The sequence below is a fragment of the Haemorhous mexicanus genome, chromosome 6 (assembly GCF_027477595.1).
Source record: "Haemorhous mexicanus isolate bHaeMex1 chromosome 6, bHaeMex1.pri, whole genome shotgun sequence".
Classification (NCBI taxonomy): Eukaryota; Metazoa; Chordata; class Aves; order Passeriformes; family Fringillidae; genus Haemorhous; species Haemorhous mexicanus.
Genome location: NC_082346.1, coordinates 13,757,642 through 13,784,345, shown reverse-complemented (window position 1 = coordinate 13,784,345; position 26,704 = coordinate 13,757,642). Strand labels below are relative to the sequence as shown.

General features: G+C 40.1%; 1 protein-coding gene across 3 annotated transcripts in view; it reads right to left on the bottom strand.

Annotated features, from left to right (window-relative positions):
• DENND5A (DENN domain containing 5A) overlaps window positions 1-26,704 on the bottom strand; it is a 62,425-nt gene continuing 35,721 nt past the window's right edge. Inside the window, exons 6-24 of one of the 3 annotated variants that reach the window (XM_059848870.1) lie at window positions 26,376-26,693; window positions 24,880-25,095; window positions 23,746-23,980; window positions 23,148-23,298; window positions 22,424-22,517; window positions 19,318-19,449; window positions 17,629-17,781; window positions 16,689-16,793; window positions 14,419-14,503; window positions 12,959-13,043; window positions 11,865-11,993; window positions 9,503-9,624; window positions 7,537-7,682; window positions 6,797-6,915; window positions 5,449-5,630; window positions 4,575-4,657; window positions 3,239-3,362; window positions 2,248-2,416; window positions 1-2,025 (exon numbers count right to left, since the gene is read on the bottom strand). In XM_059848870.1, the coding sequence (XP_059704853.1) occupies window positions 1,842-2,025; window positions 2,248-2,416; window positions 3,239-3,362; window positions 4,575-4,657; window positions 5,449-5,630; window positions 6,797-6,915; window positions 7,537-7,682; window positions 9,503-9,624; window positions 11,865-11,993; window positions 12,959-13,043; window positions 14,419-14,503; window positions 16,689-16,793; window positions 17,629-17,781; window positions 19,318-19,449; window positions 22,424-22,517; window positions 23,148-23,298; window positions 23,746-23,980; window positions 24,880-25,095; window positions 26,376-26,693 (2,832 nt within the window). In that variant the 3' untranslated portion in view covers window positions 1-1,841. Of the gene's footprint in view, window positions 2,026-2,247; window positions 2,417-3,238; window positions 3,363-4,574; window positions 4,658-5,448; window positions 5,631-6,235; window positions 6,273-6,796; window positions 6,916-7,536; window positions 7,683-9,502; window positions 9,625-11,864; window positions 11,994-12,958; window positions 13,044-14,418; window positions 14,504-16,688; window positions 16,794-17,628; window positions 17,782-19,317; window positions 19,450-22,423; window positions 22,518-23,147; window positions 23,299-23,745; window positions 23,981-24,879; window positions 25,096-26,375; window positions 26,694-26,704 lie in introns of those variants that run through there. The other 2 variants (XM_059848868.1, XM_059848869.1) reach the window with 2 other exon arrangements.

Below are 26,704 nucleotides of genomic sequence, written 5' to 3'. Positions count from 1 at the left end.
TGCAGTAAAACTGTTTTTTTTTATTCTTGCCCTTCCAAAGCAGGAAGAAAAATTAAAAATAACACCAACAAAACCAACCCTGCACACACAGAGAATACTCCTGTGAAATGCTCCTGTGAGCTGTGAAAGAATTTGCACCCACCCCACGTGAGGAGTGGCTGAGACACTGCCCTCACATCTTCCTAATGCTACTGTGAAATCAAAGAAGAATCTTGCTCTGATAAGTAGTGACAAAGGAATTTCTCAGTTTAATAATGAAATAAATAGGACAAAAGTAAAAATAGTCCAAAATTTAATACATGTGCTATACTCATAAATTATGGAAATAAAACTATCACAAGATGTGACTAAGCTGTAGGTAAAGAAAAAGTGCTACAACATTCTATGAACCAAAAAAGTTGGACTCTGCTTCTCCAAAGAGAGACAATACTGAGATAAGTTTATACAGTGGAGACCTCTTAAATACACAGCCCTCAACTTCTGTACAGTAATTTGTGATGCTGATAAATCAGCCTGTTCTTAAGTCACATATTCATTTCAAAGAGATTTTTATCAGAGGATTCAAATGAACAGAAATGCCTCTAGGCATTTGCCAAGTTCCAGATCTCCAATAAATTAAGCTTTCAAAATGTTTGTGTTTCATAGCAGAAATGGACTTAACTTTCTGTGCTAAAAACAAAAGCATCCCAAATGAAGCAGACTGTGACAATGGGATCCAAGACATAGGCACTCAAAAGGAAAAGAAAAAACCTTAATACCACTGTCCTTTCAGAAACATTAAGAAATCCTTATACTTGTTAGTAAGGTATAATGTTATTATTTCAGATGGGGCATAAAGATTTTTATTTAGTCATCTGGCATCTGGGGAACTCGTGTCCCTCTTTATTAGCAGTTAAGAGAATTACCAGCAGCAACCATACACCAAGCTTTAAAAGGCTGGTTTAAGTGGAAATGTTCTTGTGTTATGAACAATTATTCCAGGTTTTTCATTTAAGTGGGCTACACTGTAAATTCTGAATTGCAACATAATATAGCCAGCTGTATCATAGGAGTTTTTTTTTTTTTAAGACAAACTTACAAAACACAATGATAGGTTAAATAAATAAAAAACATCAGTTAAAAAACAGACTTAATTTCTTCTTCTGTGCAATTACGTACCAATATGAAAAATATTACTTTGATCTCTGGACATTTCCCGGTTCAGTCTCCTGGATTTCACTAAAAATAATACTGACAACAAAAAATAAAGGAAAAAAAATAATTGTTGACAAATCAGTGCTTTGGAGCTATTAAAAGCACAGATCAGATCTGTAGTTCCCTTGCAGCAGAACATGACCCAACACCTTAAAAATCAAACATTGGTAATAATGTTAATATATAAAATATTAGTTTAAAAACTATAGAATGACCTTCTCAGCAGAAATGGAGTGTATACACTGGGGTCTATGACATACAGCATATCTGAAGGCAAGTTCACAGAATGCTGAAAGGCTCACTGCACATTTTCTATGGCAAGGAAATACTGCAGCTTTAAAATAAGCTGCACAATACTCATCTCTATCTCTTTCACATGAAAGTGTGTAAAAAGCAAATCAGCAAATAAACTCTAAAATAGATTTATACCAAAATCCTCTTTTTTACATTGAGTTTACAGCTTCTATCCATTTGCCTGTACTATTTCTGGAGTTTCCTTCAAGAAAAGTCAAAGTTGCATTTCTGGGCCATGAACAAGTTCACGATACAATGTACTGGCAAGACAGAACTTTTGCATACTAACGAGATTCACTCCTTGTTGCTTTTTGTTGTGTTTGTAAAGACAGTTTTTCCTGTGGCACAGGAGGTCAGATGTCGATTCCTTTGACAAGAGATGCCTCCAGGGTGATGTTGAACTCCTGCAAGGTCTGCAGCACCCGAATCAAAGAATTCACCAGCGTGTGATCCTTAATCAGGGCTATGTCCTCGTACATCTGGGCTGTAATGGGGCAGTCTGCAAGCAGGGCGATCCAGTGGTGCAAGAGGTGGTCTCTGACAAGGGGCCAGGGGGCAGTTTGGGAATAAAAACAAAGCCAAGTTAATTTCACATCTGCACAAACATCATTTTTATTCTTAATTTTTAAGCAGACCTACCGTGCCCTCCACTTCTCTTTATGAGACAGGGAATGGGGACTGACTGCCCCACGTGCAACATCTTTTTCATTTCGTTAAAATATCAATAACAACAACAATTATAAAGAAGTTTTTTTGTACCTGGCTCCAAGACACACCAGCATCTGAAACTTGCCATCCTTCCCAATGTTCCTAGGGGTGTTGTTGATAGCAGTGATAAAGCGACAGAAATTCCTGGCTCTCGTCTGCCAGTTCTCTTCTGGGACCATCTCACTCTGCTCAAGGGTCTCATAGTATGTTTGTGCTTTTTCTTAAAAGAACAGTGGGAGATAATGAAGTTTCATCAGTGCATTTAGGAGAGAATTAAAATTGAGGCCTAGGATCAAAGCTCATCCATGAATTTCCTCAATCATTGCTTTTAGGCACTGCTTTTTTTCTGTTTGATTCAGTCCTGTGTTCCCGCTGTATAAATCTGGGATTCCCCTTCCTTCCCTCTGAACAATGCTAAAGAGGTTCACCTATCTATTGAATTTGAGTGCAGTAAAATGATCATGTAAGGGGAACAGCAATGTTAATGTAGCTACTCAAAATATAGAAACATTATTAAAAATAATTCCTTTTTTAAAATGTGCATGTGTACTCAGTGGATTTATTTAGCTTTGTGTCAAAGGATCTAGACCATTGTGTGAAAAATGCATGCTTATAACCCCTTTATTACAATGTCCAGTACATACAACAGCACTAGATCCATCTGCTGTGCTCTGAAAGACAACTCAACCTCTTACAAGTGTGATTTCTCGCTTGCACTGTGCTCAATTAACAACAAGGTTACCCCCTGTCAATTCACCACCCTGTTTATGTACCTCTTCCCCAGTAAGAAAGCTTGTTTCACACTATAACTGCTAGAAGGACAAAGCCCAGCTGCTGCATTAAGAACAGTCAGCTTTGGCAGAAGACAGAGGCTCTCTCTCATGTCAGCATGAGCAGGTAGGAGCTCTCATGGCCATTCAGCTGCTGAGATGCCTCCAAGAAGTCTGCTCTTCACACCAGCTGAGACACAACAGCAGTGCTAAGGAACACAGGGGGATGTGTTTCAAAGACACAGGCTCTGGGATGTCATCCTCCCACTCACCTAAGAAGTCCCAAATGAAGACATTCTTGAAGAGTCTCGGTGATTTAAATCCGTGCTGGAACACTTGCTCCAGAGCTGAAACAAGTCCACTTTCTCCACACAGCAGCAGGGTCAGGCTGCCTCTCTGCCAGCACACACAGAAAGCACACACACTCATCACCTCACCTTGGGGCTCTGGGACACAAGTGTCCCACTCAGTTTTATATTTTAATATTTTATATATTAACATTAAATAAACAGATGCCTAAAGTTCAAATCTGCTGTCAAACAGTGACCCCAAACAGGATGGCTCAGTTCTTACAAGTCCTGAGCATTCAAAAATTGATTGACTTCTCTAAGAATGAGGCTGAGGAAAAGCATTGTCAGGGCCTCATCATCATCACCAAACAAAGCCTCAAAAAGGCCAAAATAATGAGCGGGTTTTACCTATAATAATTATCACTACAGAAAATTAGGAAAATATTTTCCTCTTTTTTTAAGTAACAGATCACAGACAGGCATAGCATGTGCCTCTTATCAACAAAAACATTTAATGCTCAGTAAAAAACAAAGTCCTGCTTCAGCACATGATGGTAAATTCTATTCTGCAAAACCAATGCATGACCACTTGAGATTATTATCAATGTCATCACTGACCAGAATTACACTGGATATGAATCTGTCATGCCATAATGAATTTAGAAGTCAGGTGGTAGAGGAATGTAAAAAGATCCTGACTGTCAAGAGCCATCCACCCAGATCCAGCACTGCTCTATACCTCTGGCTCACAAGGGCTGGACAGGGACATGCTACTCATGTTTGCTTCAGAAAATCACTGCTGTGTCAGCTGATCACATGTGTAATGCAAAGAGTCTTGAAGAGCACTTCTGCTTCACTTTCTTGGGGGATGTGGGTGTTTTAGGGGTGCCCTTTGTTTCTTTCCCTTTTTTAAGTGGCCCATGGGTTTTCATGTTTTAAGTAGCAAGGATAATGCAAAACAGACATTAACAACCTACTTAAATCTCAATGCAGATGCAAAATGTCAGTTAATTCAGAACAAACTAAACAGCAGCAGTGCTCTTGAGAGTGTATGGATAGAATCCCTGGTAGAATTTGACTAATACCACAATTTCCAATACCAGAAAGCTACCATTTAATTTAACAAAATGCTCCAGTTAGCACCAAAACACAGGCATGTGAGGCTGTACTATCTCAGTAGCTCATTTTTGCTCCACTTCAGGAATTCTCAAGCACGTGGCTGTCCATTCAGTTTGGTTACTTCTGCTATATATTCTCTCATGTTTACTAATCAGAGTTTTAGGACAGGAGTGCCATTACACAGACAACAACCCCTCACCTCCTTCTCTGGCTTGTGGAAATGCTTGACAATACCATTAACAGCTTCACCAATTGCTTCTTGTATCTGACCAGTATTTAACTCTGCAAAACACAAAAATATATCCAGTTATAGCTTCAGAAATTGTACCTTGTGTGTGAGGGTTATGGCACAGCATAAAGCACAGCAGAGGAGCACCAATATAATTCATTCTGTTAAGGAAACAGTGCTGGGCTGTAGGAAATGGAAACCCAACTCTACTTTTATTTATTGTTGAGGAGGTAGGAACGGAGATGGTTTGGTTTTATATTGGAGTTAACACTGGTGTTTCAAAACACCAACAGTGGAAAGGGTTTTTACACATGATGTGAATGGTCAGACCAGGATCCAAAGCTAAGACAAGGAGCAGTGCTTTTGTTTAGGACTGACAAATCTGGGCATCCTGGAAAAACTTCCTGTGGTAGTTTCCCTGCGAACCCAACTATGGCTGGGAACAAAGTAACCACCTGATTTATCAGGAATTAGACAACCACAGAACACTGACCTCAAGAGCAAACAAAGAGAAGTCTGTGAACAGAAACCACAAGCAAGATTCTTCATCCACAAAGGACAGACAGAGAAAAGGCAGCAAATTTCTACCTTCCTCCATAGCATTCATTCCACAGGTGAAGGACAACACAAAAAACACCCCTGGACCAGGAGCACAGACACATGTGCCACCCTTTCAGATTTCAAAAGTTAAGTAAACAGCACAGGATGCCCAGGATTGTAATTTGGAAGTTAGCTGGAGTACAAGCAGCACATTGGGCTGAGTTTCACAGGTCCTCCCCAAACTCCAGTTGTGTTTGCAAGCCCTCAGGTGATGATGTAGAACAGGACAAGCCCCAGCACTCACTTGGCTTATTGTTTGGTGAGATGGTGACAAATCTCCTGATCATGCTTGGAGACTGCTGCAGGGGAGGGGTCCGGCACTGCCGCTCATCAGCCTCCGTGTGCGAAGTCAGCAGCTCTCCCACCAGGATCCTCTCCAAGCTGCCATCATCCATCCCCTTCCCAAGCCACCTTCCACAGGGAAACCTAACAACCAGGGAGATAAAGGGATCAATCCAGATTCAATTCCATGCCAAAGACTTTCAACTGCAGTTGCCTAAAGCCCAAATCCTGCTAGCATAGTTACTAGAAAAACTTCATTGATCCAGCACCAAGTAATAAAGTCTTGGCTTTGGCTTTTGCCAGCACAGGCAGCAAAACTAAAACAGCTTTTCAGTTCCAAGTTTGTGCTGAATGTTGCAGTAGATGATCCATCCACAAAGCAGATTTTGCCTGAGTCCCACATGTAGCATGATTTGAGGAAAAATAGGTAAAAGGGGAAATCCTACTACATCCCATAAAGAAAGGGTGAAGAAATACACTGATTGTACTATGTAGCAAGCCAGCTGTAAAACAGCCCCACAGCCCAAACATATGCTTAAATGCCAGAACACCAGTACTTCTACTGAATTGGGGTATTAAATCAGACACTAGAAAGCACACATGCTCATTTGCTCATTATCACTTTTTCTGAACCAATGTTGATGGCAGTTTAATCAGCTTAATTGGAAAACTGAACAGCATCCAAAAATAGAATCTTTCCTCTTCATTTAATTACAAATGAACTGGCATGAAGAGCTGAATGGACTTACCCACCAATCTGACATCAACATGAGCCTGACAGTTTCCCTAAACAAAGGACAGGGCATCAAACTATGGTGTATCTAACACAAATAAATTTAATTCTCACTCTAAGTTTCATTCCCTTACTTTCCCCATGTAAACACAGGTTTCTAACACTCATAAGGCCTTGTGTTCCAGCTTGTGTCCAAAGGTGTCTCTGTAACACCTGGAGCACCCAGTCCTAATATAAAATACCACCTATATTTGGTGAGCAGCAGGCTCTGACTTGCTGTTTCTTCCTTGGGCTCAAGGCAGATTATTTCTAAGCTGCACAACAGTCAACTCATCCTCTCCACCAACAGTCTGATATGAGATGTGAACATCTGCAAACTGCAAACCCTGTTTGAATTCAGAAGAACCAGGATTTGTTTAATGCCAGAAGCCAAACAATCTTTCTGTGCCTTCAGGTCGAGGCAACTGTAGACACAGAGTCCCAGGAGATCAGACCTTTCTAATCAAACAAGCCCTGCTGTGCCAGCTCCCTGCAGGAATTCTACTTACCCCACATGAAATGTCAGGATGATACTTACTTGTAAGTATGCCCTGTTATTTCATTTCTGACCATAACATATTCCACAAGCCACTTGGCATACAGCCCTGAATTATCATGTCCTATTTGCACTGTGGTCAGCTTTCCCAGGTTCTGGCACTGCAAATTAAACAAAGAGTTTGTCAGAGGAAACTGAAAAAGAAAGCAGCATGTTGGAGGAATAAACTGTTAGGGAACGTGCTCAGACAGAAACTCAGCAATGTGGCTCCTGTTTCTGACTGCATGGTTGGTTGTGGGCTCTTCAGTGGTAGGCTGCTTTACTTGGTTTTGTTTGCTTGTTATGTTAAATGCTGTTTTGATTTGCACAGAGCACATCAGCTGAACTAGATTTCTCAATTTCACCCAATGAACACAACACCCATGCAGAAATCAGAGCAGAATCACTTCTTTGTTTTCCAAGAGAAGAGGATATGACACCTCCCACAGTTGTAACATAAAGACAGTCTTGTCTATCCCTTGCACTAAGGAATTGTCAGTCATTTTACTCTGCATGTCATTAAATATGGGTTAAATGTGCTATGCACAGGCACAAACTATCTGTGACTAACCACAAAGATATTCCACATTCATTCCACAGGTGAAGGACAATACAAAAAACACCCCTGGACCAGGAGCACAGACACATGGGCCACCCTTTCAGATTTCAAGGTGGTTCAGCAAGGGGAGAATTTAAAACTGAACAGAACACTCAAATCAGGTTTTGTATCAAGTAACACAAACCTCAAAAGTCATTTCTAATATGTTCCTGGGAATCTGCAGGACTCCTGTTTCACCCAGCTCTCCCGAAATACAGATCCAAGGATTGGCTGTGAACATTGAGCCACCGAGTTTCTTGCTGGGAACAATCAAGATATGGTATGGTATCACTGCAAACACAAAAGAAAGAACACTTCAAAAATGAAGAAGAATAATTATGTAACCTCTTTAATCAAGAGAGGACCAAAAGATAAGTCATAAAACAGCACTGCAGCACCATGAAACGTTAAAAGAACATTAGAGATCCCATTTAATCATGCTGACACTTGCACACTAAGCACTGACTGACAATGGGGAAGTGCACACATACACAGCAGCCACTAAGAAGCAGAGCTGACAGCAGAACAGTGGCAAGTGAAGAAAGAAATTTGGATGGAATTATGCCTTCTTATGAGTGTAATTCCTTTTTATTTACCAACCTCACAACATGGCACAAAGACGGTTACTTATCCTCAGCTTAGTGACAAGAAAGTAAAGACATGATATTCCTGTACCCAGGAGTGCACAGTAGCTCAGCACACTGTACAACCTCCCCAGGTCCCACTCAGGTACTAACTGCAGCCTTTCTTCACAGGCATGGATGGCAGCAGCATTCACTGCCAAGGCTGAACAAATCCAGTGAAAATACAGCATAATGCTGCACATTTCTCTGTGCCATGTCACTCTTAGTTATGCTAACTTTAGGACTTATCAATCTCTCAAAAGAAAAAAGCAATTTACCACACATATGCTCAAGTGCTTTCTGGTCCCCTGGTTTACCTGTGAGTAATTCCATGCAGTATCACCTGAGCTGCATCCCTCCTCTGACTCTCCAGGCATATCTTCTTCACCACCCAGCACCTCCTGCCCAGCCCTCTGTTAACCAACCTTTTATAATAAAATCCAGTTCTCTGAATGGTCACTCTGTTTCTTGGCTTTCTGCCCTTCTTTCATAGTGCATAAGCAGATTACAGTCAGGGCTTTTCAGCTGAGGCATTTAATGCATTTCTCCCTCAGCATCTCCTCAGCTGTCAGTGCCCTTGAGAAAGCATTTGGTGGTTGGACTTTCTTAAAAGCCCAATGCTCTTAGCAGCATTTAAGAATGAATTAAAATGTTTCCCTTTTTATTTTCTGTGCTGATAGTCCTAAAGTAAGTGACAATTTAAGTGCATCCAGCAGACCAGATTTTCACATTACCCAGAACTTGCCTGCAAGACCCAAAGCTATTTTGCTTGGATGTGTTTGCTTTGTCTTTCATATACACAAGTGTGAATCACAACACACTACCAAGGGTAGCCCTTTCACATATCCCACCCCCAATTTCATAAGCCTTGCTAAAGTCTTTGCTTATTTTGCCTTCCCAGTGATGTCCTGTGGCAGCAGGCACACAGATCTTTGAGAACTCTGTAACACAGTTAAGTATTACAGTTACCAACAATAGCTTAGAAGTTTCTCTAGGGTATCTTTTTAACAACTAGAAGGAAAAAAAAAAAATGCTGAGGAGTTCTGATGCAACCCTCAACTGGCATTTCATTGTTACCCCAAACCCAGAGACAGGCATGCAGCAAAATAGCCTGAGCACAAAAAATGAAAGGCTTGTTTTGTTTTAATTCCCAGCACGCATTAATATTCTTGATGGTGAACATCCCATTCTGTACTTATTTAGTAGCATGCAAACAAGCCCACCACAAAAACTTCAGCTGAGAACTCACCCCCAATTAAAATTGTTAGAGCTATGTACTTTACTAAGTTAGAATCAAAAGTGACAGAGACAGAAACTCCTGCCCACCAGAGAAGATCATGGGAACAGCAATACAGCACACACAGATGGATCCCAGGGGGGAAAAGCAGAACAATTACATTAGGGCATGTTGCTCAGAGCTCTTTAGAATTTTGGACAAGGACTCAACCAAATCTAGAAATCAGAGTTGCAGGGAAAGCAAATACTTACAGATTGTTGTGAAAACATTGGTAAAGCAAAAGTAATCCACAGCATTGAATGACAGGAGATGATACAGGAACTGCTCCTTCTCATCATCGCAGCGCAGGAACGCGTAACGCTTGTAGAGTTTTCTGACAAAGCAAAACACATAATCTGTCACAGCAACAAGATGCTTCCAGTGAAATGTTTTCTACTGTGCACATTTATTAGGTACACTGTGAATAATGGGCAAGCAATTACAAGTGAGAAGTGATACTGGGAGAGCCAAGAGTTTTCAGTGTGCCAAGATACACTGAGTCTCTGCAAGGCTGACATCTCCAAAGTCAATCAGTCCAGTTCTCATTATCTTCCACCCCTCAAATATAACATTTGGTTTAAGGGTCTTCTCCATCCAAAAACACCCCAAGATGGAAAAAGGAATTTTGCACTTTCTTTAAAAATATTCTGACTTCTTTTGACCATGTAAAATGACAGAACTGCAGTGAAGAGATTTTTCCTAAGTTACTTGTGAGCAGAGGGTGCCATGGGAGAGTTCTCCATCACATGATGCATGACAGAGGACTGTTCTTCAAGGACATAAGGCAAAAACTGGGGCCATCTGCTTGTATTTGGCTATAGGTGATCACCCAGGGCCTACAACAACCTGCACATTAATCCAGGGAATAGTTCAGTGTTGATGGTGCACAGCTCCTGACACAACCAAAATGATTAAGGTGGCAACCAATAAATACAAGTGTTGGCCATAATCATAAAAGAAGAGCATGCCAAAATATATCAAAATCCAACTGATGCTGCAGGAATTTCTGAACCCTCAAGAATGCAGAAATTAGGTACTAGAAATGCTGACCCAGCTGTGGACAGGTTGTTCCTGCCAGGAGGGCATCCTGACAACTTCCCTCAATTTCAGGTATCAATTTACAAAAAAGTCAGCAAGTCACAAGACAAACTTGCAAAACAAATCAATGATAGTCAACAAATAGGCATGTTCTCACTCACATAACAAACCTGACACTAGAGACTGACAGGAAATGTTCAATGAAAATAAAGAGACTGAGCCTTAAATTAACCTGACCTGCCTGTAGCCACAAGAGTGGCAAAGCCACAAAAGTCTCACAGGTGGCCATGTCTGTGTTGCATTTGCACAATCAGAATCACATGTTTGACAGCCTGTCAGGATATGTGCTGTCCTGTCTCTTCAAAGGATAAGGTTTCTCTGTTTTCCTGGGCACACAAAGATCTCAGGACATGAGATTTCTCCCTGTTCCCTTTGCAGACTAGAAAAAAAATCAAACATGGAATATTTTCCTTATATTTGTTAATAAATGTCAAGCAAAGAGGATGGCATAATTTAAATATCTAACAGCTGCTTCAAAAGGAACAACACACAATCATGTTAACTGTAAAATGGCAGAAGTTGCACCATTACTTTTGGTACCTCACTGAACTTGGCATTGCTTCCTCTAAGAACAAGTGGGGCACACTTTCAAACCACACTGCCTACAACAGCTCTCAAAGTAGGATATCCAAATATGCAGCACAAAGCACACAAGATTACAGAGAATTGATGTTATTCTGCACAAGTTGCTCCTTTGTTGGTCGTTTTCATTTTAAACATACTTCTGCTGCAGTCTCCCTCTGTTCCAGAGAATCAGAATCTGCCTGACAGCTGAAGAGGACACTGGCCAGTGTTAAGAGGTTTTTCCCTTCTCTTTTGTGGCTGTACATGGAGTGTGGTGGGGTGTGTAAAGTCCTCTCACAGCACGTGCTCTGCATGGGACAAGCACTGCTAAATTTAACATGATCTGAACTGTTGACTTCACTGGAGAGGCTTAACCCTAATTTGGACATACAGGCAGATTTATCAGCTGTCCTCTTTCCATCCTTCAGCTTTTCCTTATTCTCTGAAGGCCACAGCTTCATCAGAAAGTCCAACATAATACAAGACAAGGCAAATCTCAAATTTAGCTGTTGGGGTTCAGGGGGACTGGGGAATAAATTCCTTGGAAGATGGTGAGGGGAAGGAGAGGAAAGGAAGAGCAGACAGCAGAGGTTGAGCTGTGTCCAGACAGAAGTCTTCAATTAAAGTTAATGACAATTACTATGGCTTTAACTTCCACACAGTAAACACTGGATGTGATTATTATGAAAACAAATCACCTTATGTTGCTGAGCAGGCTATAAATGTAAAAACACATGTCAAGAACCCCACCATTGAATCCTAATTCCCAAACAGCTCACTGGCCTGGGAAGGCCAGTTTGTTCCATGCCTTCCACTGCTAAGCAGATACAAAAAGAGGCACACCAGGATTTTTGAACCCAAACAATTACATAGAATTTTTTTTAAAGCTTTGCCCAGGATAACCCATCTTACTTTGTGAGTTCATGATCTGAGAGCAACTGTTTCAGATGCCTAGAGAGCAACTTCTTCTCCATAGAGAGGCGAACCCAGGCTCTGGCCTTGCCAACATCTGTTTTGATCTCACTTATGTTCTGGATATGCCTGGAATAAAACAAAAAGACATGCCTGCTATTGTCAAAGCATGACAGCTCTTTTGAACCAAGCTCAGCTGAAATTTTCCAAAAAACACAAAATATCAAGTAAATTATAGGAAAAAGAAACATAATCACCTTAATATTCAGCACAATAAAAAATCCCTGCAATCTAGCTCAAAGAGAATAAGAGCCTGAAAAGGAAATATCTGCAATGCAGTGCCCTATTTACAAAATTCTAAACCAGGCCCATTGTCTCACATGATTTAGGACTCATTCTGGACCTTATCACTGCAATATTTATGGCTGAATGCTTTGGAAAATTAAACACTGTCTTTGCATGCTCAGTAGAAGCTTTTCTTGCACACAAGGCACAAATGGTATATTTTAATAAGGCAGGCAAATCCTCCATTCACTCTTCCCTACTGAAAAAAATGGATGCTGTAAGGAAAAGGAAGGAAAAGACAATTCCTGCCAAGGCTGTTTCAGAAGTTCTGCACATTGCTTTTTCAGTGTACTGAAAAGAAGGCATTGGGCAGAAGTTGTAGTTTTATTCACACTACAGTACTGAATGTTAGATAAACCCATTCTTTAGATCAAACAAGTTCTTTAAACTGCATTCTTCCCCGAGAAGCAAAAGTGGTCTCAGAACTCTGCAACCAACTCAGCAATGACTGGCAAAACACAAACACTACACCCACACCTCTGTGGAAATAAACCAACACACAAAACATTTAAAAAAATGAAAACTCTGTCATAAGTTAATAGCTCTGACAATGTAAAAGCTCCTCAGTATGAAACCTGTTTCTGAAAAGGTCAATGAAAACACTGAACTATCTACTTTAAAACAGTTCCACAGATTGCCTCCCCACAGCTCCCTCCTGCTGCATGAAACACAGGATGGTGCACAGCAGACACAGAAACAAGTGTGCAAACCTCAGGGGGTTTCTGGGTTGTTTAACAGCTCAAACTCACCTCATATCCTGGATGAGAGAGATTCTGAGAGGTGACATGGCTGGACTTGCATCAGACTTCCGTCTTTCTGAATCAAGAAGTATTCCTAGATTCAGAAGAAAACAATTTCTTGTTAGCAGAAATCCATCTAAAGATTCTAAAATCAACATTAAAAAGAAGGTGAATTAACACCAATTTGCACTCTTGCACTACTGGTGACTCTGTAAAGGTACTGTGGTGTATTTTTACTCCAAATGACATGAAAATCTAATATGCTACACAGACGGTTCTACAGATCAGCACACACTGAGCACCAACACATTACTGAGCTTAGATTCAGCTGAAATTGTTATGACATCAAATGGCTAAAGACCTATAGTAATCAGGTATTATTTTCTAAAGACTGCCCTGTTTTCTGGCTGTGCAGTAACCCTGAGTGGCACTACTGACACCACAGAACAGTGTCAAATATGTTGTACTCAGTACACCACACCTCCTGTGCTTCCTGAGCTATTCCTTTGTACACTCCTGTAGCATCACTGCTTTTTAAATATCACATTTTGGGGTTTTAAAGAAATATTATTACCCTTATCTTTCAAATTAAACTCCAGAATGAAGTTCTATGTTGAATACAGTCCCTGCCCTCAAACCCAAGTTAGAAAGCATGGAACTGACTGTACCTTATTCTGATACACAAAACCACTATCAACTAAGGGACATTTAGGAGACCTTAAAATTTCCAAATCTATGGTTTTGATTGCTTACAGAATCTTGTGCACGTTACTAATGCTCAAATCTTTGCTTACAGCAGCTTTAAATAAAAAATAAAAGGCACCCACTGCCTCCCCCAACCTATTGCTCTCTCCAAATTTATATCTTAATACAAATTGGGATATTTATTGTATCTGACACAAGAAGTAATGTTTAAAAATTACATTAATAATCCTAAAAACGTATTATCAGTGGATCTTTTGTGCAATATTGCCTCTACTGCAACAAAAATTAAAATATGTTTCTTCAGCTGAAGTTTTTAACAGTAAGCCTCCTGTTCAGTTGTTTTTCAAGCCATAATGTAAAACTTCAGGGTGTACAGCACCATTTTCTGTGCTTACACTTGTTTTCCACCCCCACCCATAAGATCATTTGCTCTGCAGTCATGCTGGGCCTCTGTGTCTCATGGAGGATGATGTACCAAAGCAAAGGATTTCAAAGCCTATCTCTGAAGCATCAGCTGTTTCTGGGTAGTCAGATCCAGACCCAAACAAGTGGGCACAATACAAGCCAGTTTATTTTCCATAAAACATACTGAGACAACACACCAGGTTTAATACACCATATTAAACCTGTAGGAGCCATAACACTTGATGCAGCTCCATTCAGTGAAGGGTATTTCCAGGGGAAGAAAACTGCTTGGTGTAAATCTGCAGGCAGCTCTTACTCACAGCTTTTAATCATCTTCTTCCAGCAGATGCCAATCTTACCTGAGGTACTGAAGCTGCCTGATGTGGTTCTTCTTTGTCTGTTCTCTAGGTAATGTAACAGATGAGACCACAGAGCAGACTTTCCCTAAAATGAAAAAATATTAGTTAAAGAAATCACTACCAGCTGAATTTAGGAAAAAAAAAAGAAGTCTGAAACATGATTGAAAGTATCAGCCATGACAAAAACTTGCTTTAAAGATGTTTCTCCCTATAAACTCAATGGTGAAAACCAAAAATAAGACCAAAGTGGGAGGAGCTTGGGAGCTGTAAAGAGGCTGAGAAGGAAAAGCAAGAGTCACACTACTGGGATCTAATGATTCTGGTAACAGGAAAAAGTCAATGGAACTTCTTCCCTCTCAGTTCATTACCATGACAAGAGAACATGCAAAGGCTTGTAAAACGCTGTGGAGTTTTAAATCTGAGGCTGTGACCTGTCCTGTGGGTCTCTCCCTGCCTCTCCAGCAGTAAATGACAAGGGACACAGAGCCAGCCTGAGACACCCAGGCCAAGTCCTGCTCCCCTCAGGGCTAAGGATAAATGCTGCTCATTTTTAGTATCTCAAAAGATTCCCCTCAATTTCATCAGGCAAAGCACCTGCATCATCACAAACACAGTAAGATATCCCAAAATATAAGCAGGACAGGGAAAGCTTATCAGTAAAAATACCCCAGTTGTACACAGTGTTAAACCAACTTAGCAGTTAGAATTTGGGATGTAATATTTAGGCCAAGATAAATCCATCATATGATGTTAAAAGGAGCACCTTGCTCATTATGTTGCTTTCTTAAATCCCTGGTGGCTTAAAGCAGAGAGTGAGAAAATCACTGGGCAGCTATAAAGATTCTTGGATTCATCATAAAATATTTCACATAATAAACCAAAAGCCTGCAAACCTGCAGAAAGGCAGCAGTAAGCAAACAGAGGCTATCCAGCACATCAATTGGAATTACTTACAGATAATTAGTATTACTTATCTTCCTAAAGTACTGTATTAACCTGAAATCCCAGTAAAGATCCAGCAATTCTGCATTTCAGAAAAGCTGTCACATTATGAGGCCATATTTTTATTTACAGCTTTAAGTAGAAAGAAGCCATGACTGTAAAGCAATAGTTGTCAATTCCACACTATCAATTTCATCTAAAATTATCTAGCTGCCTTCCCAGAAGTGCAGTAATGATAGTTCATCTTTAATTTTTTCTTTTTTTAACTATATTTAAAAATTTCTAACCATTTCCATCCTATAGCTCTCTGCAGTTGCCATAATGAACTATTGACCATGAGGGATTATTCCAGAAGTGGCACGCCTCCAGAAGAATAAATCCTAGACTATCTGTAACATCTGTGATGACAGAAATCTATTAAAAATATGCATTCAGTAGTGAGGATATAAAAAAATCCATTGTGTCTTGTGTGTACCTGACAGATCCAACATGGAAAGCCAAAACTGCAAGTCTTATTATAAACAGATAAAAAAGAGCATGAAAATATCACCCAGCAAAGAGTTACACCCAGAACTGAGTTTTCTCCCAATAAACCCACACATGCACACACAGTCTAGTGTTCAGTAACCAGCTGCCATGGCAAGGAGAACTGCAACAGATCACAGAAAGCAGCAACAAAGGGTCCTGCAGCAAACTGATGCCAACAACCATGATGGATGAGAGGACTCATGCAGTGTCTGCCCGCTCCTTCAGCACCGGGGACCTCTCCTTTAACTTCACCAAATAGCAATGATGAGGCAAGCTGGATCTACAAGGGGAAGGAAGACAGCCTAAGGAAAGTAGTGGGATAGAGAATGGGCAAGGGAATCACCAAGGCCTTCTGAAAGTCCAGACTACTTCAGCCATTAGATCCTACATCACGACTCCCCTGCAGCGCTCAGGACAATGGAAGGCATGGATTCCCTTAGCACGTGGAAAAATCAGTAGGTAGCTAATGTAGGACTACTGGGGTTCATCAGCAGGGAAGAGGTAGAAGCAGGGATTGGTGGAAGGAAAGCCATCCTCATTACTATGGTCAGTTGAAAAAGAAGAGTCTTCCTTGGCTCATTATTGAAAAATAAAATTAAATCGATGTATGAAACAGCAGGCTTTTGCATATTTCATAAAGGCCAGAGCACACAGAGAACTGGTGGTGCTTTTTTACTTCTGATTTTTTTTAAACTCTGGATCATACTGTGAGATACACTGCACTTCCTCCATCAGGCCTCTATTCTATTCCACCACTCAGCACTGCTTGCCAACATCTGCAATCAATCCAAAGCATTAACCTTATGAAGGGTTGGCCGTCTGGTGCTCTGAAAGGCCCAAACCTGGGTTGAAGCACAGTAAACTGATGCTCTGTCTTCTAAGACGAAAGCAGTACAGCTTCTATCCTAAGTGATATACAAGAGGGAAGGGAGAGAATCACATGATAAATCTTCACATAGAAAATTGTTGCACAGTTTGAAGGAGAGGAGAGTTAAACACTGGTGTTTGGCTGCTGGGAACAGAGATACTGAATAAAAGTTGTCTGGATTATGAACATATATTCTAAAAAAAAACAAAACAAAAAAGAAGTTATAATCTTCTCCACCCTTGCCACTCCTTTGTACAAGGGAGGAGTAAAGTTGGTAAAGGCCCTCCAAACTCTATCTTGTCCCACAAGTGACTCCAAACAGAAGAGCAAAACAATAATTAATTTCACACAAAACCCCAACACTTCTAGCTAGTGATCTTCTAACCATAATTTAAGTACCCCTACAGCATCCAGGAAGAACCAAAATAGCAAGACTGTTACTTTGAAGTACTAAATTATCCTTCAGGAAAGCAATTCCCCCATCCCACTGACAGCACCTTCAAGATAGGCTGCCTCGTAGCCTATGCAACTTCATTAATAAAATTATTAAGAGCTCAGCAATAGTTGGGGTTTTATTACCATCCTAGTAAAGAAAACTACCAAAACTCAACAAAACAAATGAAAACCCCAGGTTAAATGGAGAATCTTCCAAGAAGTCATCTGTGGAACACATCTACAGGTACACTTGCACATATCCCACAACATGGAGACACACAGGGGGTAGGAACTGACATAAAGAAGACTGCAGGACACACAAGTCTTTTAACACATCTACATACACACTGAAGGTGTCCTCTGAAAGCAGAGAGAGGAACAGTGTAACAACTTCAGGAAAGTGTGCTCTGCAGTGTGCAGGAATATTTATTCCTCACCTGTTTGACTTGCAGACCGTGGCTCCATATTCTTTCCAAGAGGTCACACAGACTGGCAATCAGGGTGTTCTCTTCCACTCCTGTGATATTCACTTCACCATGACCAAGCTCCACAGCTTCTCGACCCATTTTCTCAACCAACATCCTCTTAGTCTCAAAAGGGACAAGGCAAAAGAGAGGTAAATCTCTCCCAGAAATTTCCAAGATTACTTACACTTTTAAAATGACCAATAAGGAAGCACATGATAAAGTTTTGGCAGAAAAACTGGCTGCATATATGTATTTCTGGCATTAGTGCAGACCTGCCCTTCATTAATCCCTGGCCTTCAAGCCAGGACAGCAGCAGTGCTCATCTTCTGTTTTTCTAAAAAAGGGTTTGCAAACGGGTACATCATCCTCCACAGAGTGACCCCACCAAAGGGAACAGCAGGTCACACATTAACAAGCTGGATGCTCAGCAGCAAGGCCACAAAACATAGATCTTGGGTACTCTGGTGACTACTGGATGCACTCTCCAAGAGCAGGACACTCTGTCCCACTCCTCCCAGGGAGGAGAATGCTGCCAAGTGTTTCCAAGTAGAACAGGTATGTCATTCCTGGGTGATGCTGCTCTGCCAGAAAGGTATTTGGATTAAACCAAACCCATTCTGGAGTGCACCTCCTGAGCTTCCCCATGAGCCACATTCTCCTAAACAGTGCACAATTTCATACTGCCCACCAAAGCCTTCACCACCTCCTGAAGTACAGTCTTCCAGCCACAATATATTCATCATACAGCCAACTGGAGGAAAAATTGGTGAGAGAAGCAGTTCCACTCATCTCTCAAACACTTTTTCATCTTTGTTCATATTCTAGACTCGCTTTCAAACGAGGAATACTCCCTTAAGCACATCTGCACAGTCTTGCTGGAGATTAAGAAGCCCAAGTTAGTCCCTAGCTGCTTCTCCCCCTCACTCCCTCTGGCAATTTCTCACTGTCACAGAGCCAAGTCCACCTTCAAAAACTTTCAACATCTATTGTGCCTCTATTAAGGGATGAGGATTATTTGAACAGTTTCATAAAGTGAAATCAGAGGCAGATGCACATATTAAATAGAGTTTTATGAAAAGTTCTATATAATTACTGTAGTACCTCTACTGACTTTAGGCAAGAACGTGTCTATTTCATAATTATTCTCTTTGCTGTATTTTTATAAGCATTAACATTTGCTTCAGATTAATATGTTGGCAAATATATACTGGTCGAGCATGTCCACAAATAATGTCAAATTTCTTTGTTAAGTGCTTAAAAGCATACACCTCAGAAATTAGTTATGAGAAAAGCTGCTGTATTTTCCCCACAAGCCTCTCCTTTGGACTATTCACTCCTGTTGAAATAGTACTGTGTCATTAGTTATAACTGAAATGTGCTGTAATAGAATTGGGCAGCAGGATGGTAAAGACCCTTCAGAATATTCACTCTCTATCATAAATCTGCTTGATAAAGTCTCTGCTCCTTGCAGAATTTCTGAATACATTATCTCTTTATTAATTTCTCACCACCATGCAAAAATCCTTATAGGGATAAAGCAGAAACAGATGGCAGCAAAGTGGGGGGGTTCAAACATCCTGGATACAAAATAGTCCAGAAAGGATGGATATGAGGTGCAGGATATGAGGCGCAGGAGAGCAGAATTATTCTCTGAATTACCTTATTTCTGCATTCCTTCAACAAGCCTTCTACAAACTTCCAGTTTGTTTGTGCAATTACTGATGGAGAGAGGTTAGAGAGCTTGGGCTGCCGGATGGTGCTGCCCAGGTTCCTGGCTTCTTGGATGTATTTCTGGATTGGGGGAGAAAATGGACACAGACAAAAGTGCAAGTGAGACTACTTGGCTGAGAGAAAAAGGTAAACTTAGCTTTATAACCCACACCTCTGGAGTGAGGAGGAAAGGATCTCCTCTTTCAGAAAATGCCCCTTTTTATATTCAGCATCATTTAGAGCCGAGACACTTAAACTGCTATTTCACCAGAGGTCAAATCCCCATTTATATTGGCTACACAGTATTAGAACACACATTGCTGAATTACAAAAATACAATACAAACTGGCAAGGATATTCAGATGCATAGAGATTCAACTACTCCCTGCACCACTGCCAATTGTCATTTTTTTCATTTAAATGAAAATTTGCAAAAACTACCCAGACCAAGAGTATTCAAGTGGCAGACTGGTCTACATGAGGACTGCAAGAAAACTTTGCTCTTTCAGGAAGCAGCTGCAAAATGCAAATGATAGCAACATCTCTCAGCTGTGAACCAGCTGCATTTTTGAGGAAAATCATTTCCTGAACCCACTCTACTCAAAAGAGCTCTCCTGCTCCTATTACTGCCATCAGGGAGTTGCCTTTGTTTTCACCCCAGAGATAAGAGCGATATGACAAATATTTTGGAAGCCAGGTGATGACAGGTTGGTTGGGGCACAGCTAAATGAGAATTAGTGACAGAAAGTCCTGTACAGGCACTGATGGAATACTCAGGATTAGTACATATATCAAATTAACAGGAAACCTCTCTAGCTAACATTGATTTAATGACCAACTGAAATGTCAGTGACTAGATCTGTCAAACACAACAAAGAGGGAAAACCCATTTTCTCCACTGGCCTTGCACTAAAGAGCTATGATCTATACATTTAATTATGCATCTTTATTCAGAACTATGATTACAGTCATATTGTGCATTGGACATACCAGATAATGCTCTGACACAGATTTTATAGAGGGCATGAAGGGCCAATCATGCTGGTCCCAGTCTAAACATAACTGCAACTGAAGCTCTGACATGGAAAAGTCCAGGTGCTGGCAAGATAAGTTGGTAGCAAAAAGCCAAGCAGATGTAAAGTGAAAGTGGTCAGACATATGAAGTAATAAAAGCAAGCATGCAAAACAGAAAAGGAAAAGAGTGAAGACATAATGCAATGCAGAACTCCCAAGCATTCAACATAAACATAAATTCGCAAGTAATGAATCTGAAAGGAAAAAAGAAAAGATGGTGTTAAATCATTGGATTGGTGTAAACTCTGCCCTCCACTGGGCACAAATGTTTGCAAGTAAAAAGTCTCCTTTGAACAGATTTTTGCTGGCTGCCACAAAGCTTCAATTTGTTTAAAACTGCCAACGCTGCAGTTTGACACCTCCTGCTCAGCCTGACCCCCAGTGTTCATCTCAGAAGAGCTCCCTCCCCACTCTCAAATTTACTGTGCAAGTCTGAGGTTCACCCAGAGAAGGGGCCAAAGTTCATTCACCATTATGTCATCAAAGAGGTACAACATGAACCCCTAAAACAACAGCACCTCTACCACTGGCACTTGGTACCCCCAGCTGAGCATCTATTTCAAAATATTCCTGAGATATTTTTTGCCTTTTGCAACAGAATAACTCCTATAGGAAATGAACTTGTGAAGAATCAGTTAAAAAACAAAATAAAACACCCCAGAGACCAGAGGTAGATTTTTGCCTTTGTAATTAGCTCAGAAGTTTACATGCTTTAACAATTGTGTTGTTTAGCACAGTAATGACAGTTAGAAATCAACTGCTATTCATTTCTGTTACATCTAAGTAAAAAGCACTTTAGAGTTAGCTGAGCATATGGAACATGTCAAAGCCAGAAACTACTCATAGAGGTTTTTTATTATGCAGACATTTTTCTGTTACATGGTTATGGATGACAGAGATGACACTATAATTCAACAAAATTTTAACAAACCAGTAAGTAAATTCCAGAACTGAGTACACTAGGAGGACAATTAAATCCATCACTAAAAAAAGGATGAACTGAACAAACACACTTGAGTTTCAAAACACTATCCTAACAGACACATGACTACTAAAATTCAAAACTAAGCTTTTCTAAGGATATTTAACAAGGCAAGAGAATATTGTTTTTAATGAACAACACACAAACAAAAGCAAAACTCTGGGGTTAGTAAACAAACAAAAAAACCTCTAATATTTTGAGCCAGTCTATTCTTGGAATTACCCATAAATCAACACCTGGTGTAACAGTTTGCAGTCTGTACCATATGAATCAGAAACTGTACTGTAATTAGTTCACCCAGATCTTTCAAAACCACTTCACCACAAAGAAAAACTGTGTCAGCTGAAGGAGCAGTGGTGAGAGATGTTTATCAGTTCAGAAGGTGGGTAAATCAGCATCAGACTGCACTGTGCAAAAACAGGCAGCCACAAATGTGACAGTCTGGGTGGGCTTCACACTCTCACCTTAGCAATGAGGCTGCCTCTCTCTTTGTCACCTTAAGACTTTTATTATGGTCTACAGAAGACACTTAGGCCAAAAGGCAATGCTCATGATTTTAGGACGAAATAAATCCCTCTGAGGGAGGGAGAGGTGGTTATCTTTCCTCCATCAAATACACAAAAGAAACACAGGGTCACCAAGTTATTCAGAGATGGGAAATAGATGGCTGAAAACTATTAATTCCCCTCTTCCCACTCATCTCCTTTAAAAGAAAAAACCCAAACAGAACAACTTGAAATCATGTGATTATATTTTCAGAGAACTCTCCTATATGTGGGACAAAATAATTTTGTCCTGAGAAGGGGCAAAAATGACATAACTTCTATAATAAGAAAATGAAGTATTTTTGGTCTGCTACTTCATTTGTATTAAATACACTTAAGGGAGAGCAGACACGAGCTGCAAGTAACTGTCTAGACATTTCATAAAGGTTGCAGAGCATTTCTCAGGCCATTAGGAAAGAAAAAAATCAGATCTCTAGAGCTGAGCAATTTTCACCTCTCTCTGGTCGTTGTCCAGACGCAGGTGCTCCGTGTGCTGCTTCTGCCTGTCCTTGCGCCTCCACTGAGCAGGAGCATTCCTCTTTGTCCACCTACACGTGGGGAATAACATCAGCCAAGTGTCAGGAGGCAGGGGAAGGGCAGAGGCAATCAGATGTTTCCACTTTATTCTATGCATTCTATACATTCTGAACATGCTGACATCAGTTACATCAGCCAAAGCGCAGCTGCAAACACACACAAAGAAACTCTGGAATATTGGGCAACCAAAATGTTTTAGAATATTAGATCACATACATTTGCTCTGTATTTTTCCTTTTTTATTTTTTTTGTGACAAATCCAAGGGCAATTTAAGCATTGCCCCTCCTCCTTCAAGGTTTTTATAAGAAAATATCCTAAAATATTTGCTAGTTCCTACACAAGATCAAATAAGGGGATCTGCTTTTATATTGACAATAATGCAAGTAACTCTAAGTACACAAACTATCATCTCAAACAGAAGATACCTTTCTTCAGTAAATTTGCTTCAAGAAGTCGGTATTTAAAAAAAAAAAAAAAAAACACCAAACCAGACATAGCAAAAACTCCACCCCACACCATCTGATCTGCTCCCACTTGAAAAAAACAACCCCAAAACTGACTTGGCTTTCTAAGATCTCTGCTTTAGTGCTGTTCTATAAGTCTTGCCAAGATTCAGCACCTGCTGCCTTAGCATACTCACTTGTTGCTTGCTGGGCCAGTGGATAAAACATCAGACTGAAGCTTAGGAAAAAATCCAAGCTCATATTTCCCTTGTCCAATTTTCATGTCCAGCAAGTGTGGGTGAACTGCAGTGTGATCTATTTTTGCCAGCCTTAATTCAATAGACTTCTCTGAAATAGTAAGAAGGTTAAATTTTTTAAGGTGTTTTAATCAGACATGTGTCTACAATCACATATTTTCAATTAAAAGCAGATGTCAAATTAAAGAAAGAGGTGGAAGTTGCTTACTGATTTCAACAGGAACATTTGTACAAGAGTGTTTCTGACATCAAAGAATGCCACCAAAAGGAGAAAAATGTTTATCTTCTTAAGCTCAGACATCTTTCACACACAAAGCATGCAGGAAAACATCTGAGTTCTACTTTACATTAAATTCATCTCACATCTCAACATCACAGGAAACATTTAGTCCCCCGTTTAAGCTTTACATCTCCGCTATTTCGGTCTTTTTATTTTTTTGAGGTTTCAAAGCATGAATCATTACTTAATCTACTGTCTACAACAAACAGCACTGACCAGTTACACTACTTGTCAAGCAAAGTGCCTCATGGCCCTTACCAGCCTCATCAATGGTTGTGCACTTCTGATACATAGATGTGCGCAGAGTCGGTGTCCTGACGTTCAGCAGCCTGATTTTATCCACCCTAGAATCAAACACTCTCAAAACAGGGTCTTTGTCATCTTCATCATGGCACATAATCTTATTGTCAATGAAGGATGCAAACATCTGGGTCTCCAGGAATCTCGAGAGGAAAGGCAAGTAAGGTTCAGGCTGGTCAGACAAGAAAGAAGCCTAAGAGACAAGAAGAGATAAGAGTGATTGGAGTCTGCAAAGAGAGAGACACCCACCAGAAGCACCAACTTTTCTGATCAAGGATGCATGAGAGTGTTTTGGTGCCACTTAAAGACTGGTTTTATTATACACATCAATTCTATCCCCAAAACAGGCCAGTCTGTATGAAATTTTCAGCATCATGACAATCACCTACTGTAGAGCACAATAACTGGTACACTGTGATTTTAGCATTTCCTTCATCTTCTAAAAATTTCGACAGGATCCCAGCAAACCACAGCATCAGTACTGCATATTTGGTACTTCTGGCTGGGCTCACAGCTTGTGAAATCAATGGGAATCTTATCATACAACTTGGGGGGAATCACATGAATGTTTTAGCAGACAGTGCTGCAACAATCTTCACCCGTGTGAGCTCTCCTGCTGACAAATATCTCCAGCAAAGAAGACAGTGCAAAAATTTGAAGAACTGGGTCTTATGTTTCTCTACAAAAGAGTTAGGAATACATTTGGTACACATGTACAGAAGCATTATTTGGGGTCATACTTAATACATTAACATATTTGGCAATTACTCTGGTTAAAAATCAAACAGTTTCCACTTGTAATATTTAATCTTAATGTGGAAGTTAGCCCTGAAGTCAGGCTTTCTAAGCCATTTTTGCTAGAGCAAGCTGCATTTTTCTACAGTATTCTCAAAAAAGTATCTTCAGCTCTCCAAGTCTGCATTTGTATATACTTTTCCACATACCTCAGATGTGACTTTTTTGGGAACACTGAAAATTAAAGAAGAAATTACCATTTTGACAGTACAGTTTTCCATTTGATGGCCCAATACACAAAGCCTTAAGTTTGAATACTGTTTTACCTCTTATATCGACCTTTCTATGACAACTTACTTTATCAAAGTTTTGCATCTGTTCTCTGTTTGTAAACCAGGATTCCTTGTCCTGACTGGGCTGAATGACAAACACTTCATAATCTGCAAACATTTGTGTGAAGCGGTTGGCAAAAACTTCCCGAATCTGAATGTTCAGCTGGTAAATCTTGAATTCTTCTTCATCACACTGAATTTTAAGATCCTTTTTGCTACTGGTCTCTTCTCGTACCTCCAGCTGAAAAAGTAAGGGAAAACACAAATATTATCTATTGATGCTTTGTCAGGTATTTCAGGCATACAAGATTTTCGTCTGCCATTCAGCTGAGAAAAATAATTACTGTAAAGAGCAAAATCAAAAATATGCAAACAGAAAACTTTGCCTAGAAAATTTCTCATAATAAACCAAAACTTACTTCAGTACTGCTAGCACTAGATATGTTTTAAATTTAAAAAGGGTAAATAACAACTATATACATGTCTACGTATGCCACAGACTTAACATTCTCTTACCCTTCCATCACCTGCATAGGCTTTTCAGAGGTTATTACTACCCCTAAAAATTTGCATATTAGACAAATCTATATCTGGTGTCAAATAACTCCATGTTTAGAACTGCTAAACACATAGCAGCTTTCAAATGAAGACAGAAATGCACAGTAACAAGAAGCTGTGCATGGCTAGCACCCAATTGCCTGCAGCCTAAGCCCTTAGCAGTGTAAATCACAATTCCCCACTACACAGCTCAGAGTAATCTTTAAGAAAAGAAGAGGCATTTTCAGTTAAGACATAGGCTAAAATTTATGAAAAAAGCAATAAAATTAAGATATTCAATTTATAGGGGGGAAAAAAATCACCAAGAGTGAAAGTCCTCATTCCACAAAAGCTCAAAAAACTCCCAGGTCTTCCAGGTAGTATATTTTATGCACAAAGGGCTGCAATTTGTGTTTTGTTTCACAATTCTAATCACTCAAAAAATCCAGTCAGGATCACCAAGTGTACATTCACTTGCTGGGAATCAGACACTCATGAACTCTACAACATGAACCAGAAAAAAGCATCACAGTAACCCCATGGCAAATATTTAACATATAAGGAAAATTATACATATTCTACACAGTATGAAAAAGGTATCTATAGAAACCAAGACTGGATGCAAACTTCAGCATTATCTAGATGTAAATTTTAGCCACTTAATTCATTAAATAGTGGTGCCAATTTACAATAAATCTTAAAACCAAGAATAAAAAATGCAAAGTGCTGTTTTTAAATACATTATCTCAGTAAAGAAGCACTTGGTGGATAGCAAAGGTTTTACCAGATGCTGCAGTGGGTTAAATCCCACTCCCTCTCTCCCCTAAGCTTGTCCTTGCCTCGACAGGTGCTCACAAGGTTTGAGAACGTGAAGGAACAGAAAGTTCCTTCTAGTGGAGACAGACACACAGCATCTTTGGACCATGACTTCAGCCCATCTGCCACTGCAGGACCAGAGAGGGTGCAGCTCTTTTCATCTCTTACCTTTTCCAGACTCACACCTGTTCTTTTAACAAGTGCTTGGAGTCTTGCAATCGTCTCATTTTCCTTTAGCAGCTCATAGGAATTCAGAGGTGATCCTGCTATGTTCCCATTTCTTTTATCAGAAACCAGGTCACATGCTCTGAGGCTCTTCATCTTGGAGGCACTTTCACTGCAGTGCAGGTTTCCCTCAGGTGGAATTCCAAAAGCCATCAGTATCTCTGAAATTTCCTGAATGAACTCAAGTTTATTTGGAAACTGGGGTAGATCTTCTGGCAGCTCAATGAAATGGTTGTCTACATCCACAAAGCACAGGTTAGCCTGGGATTTAA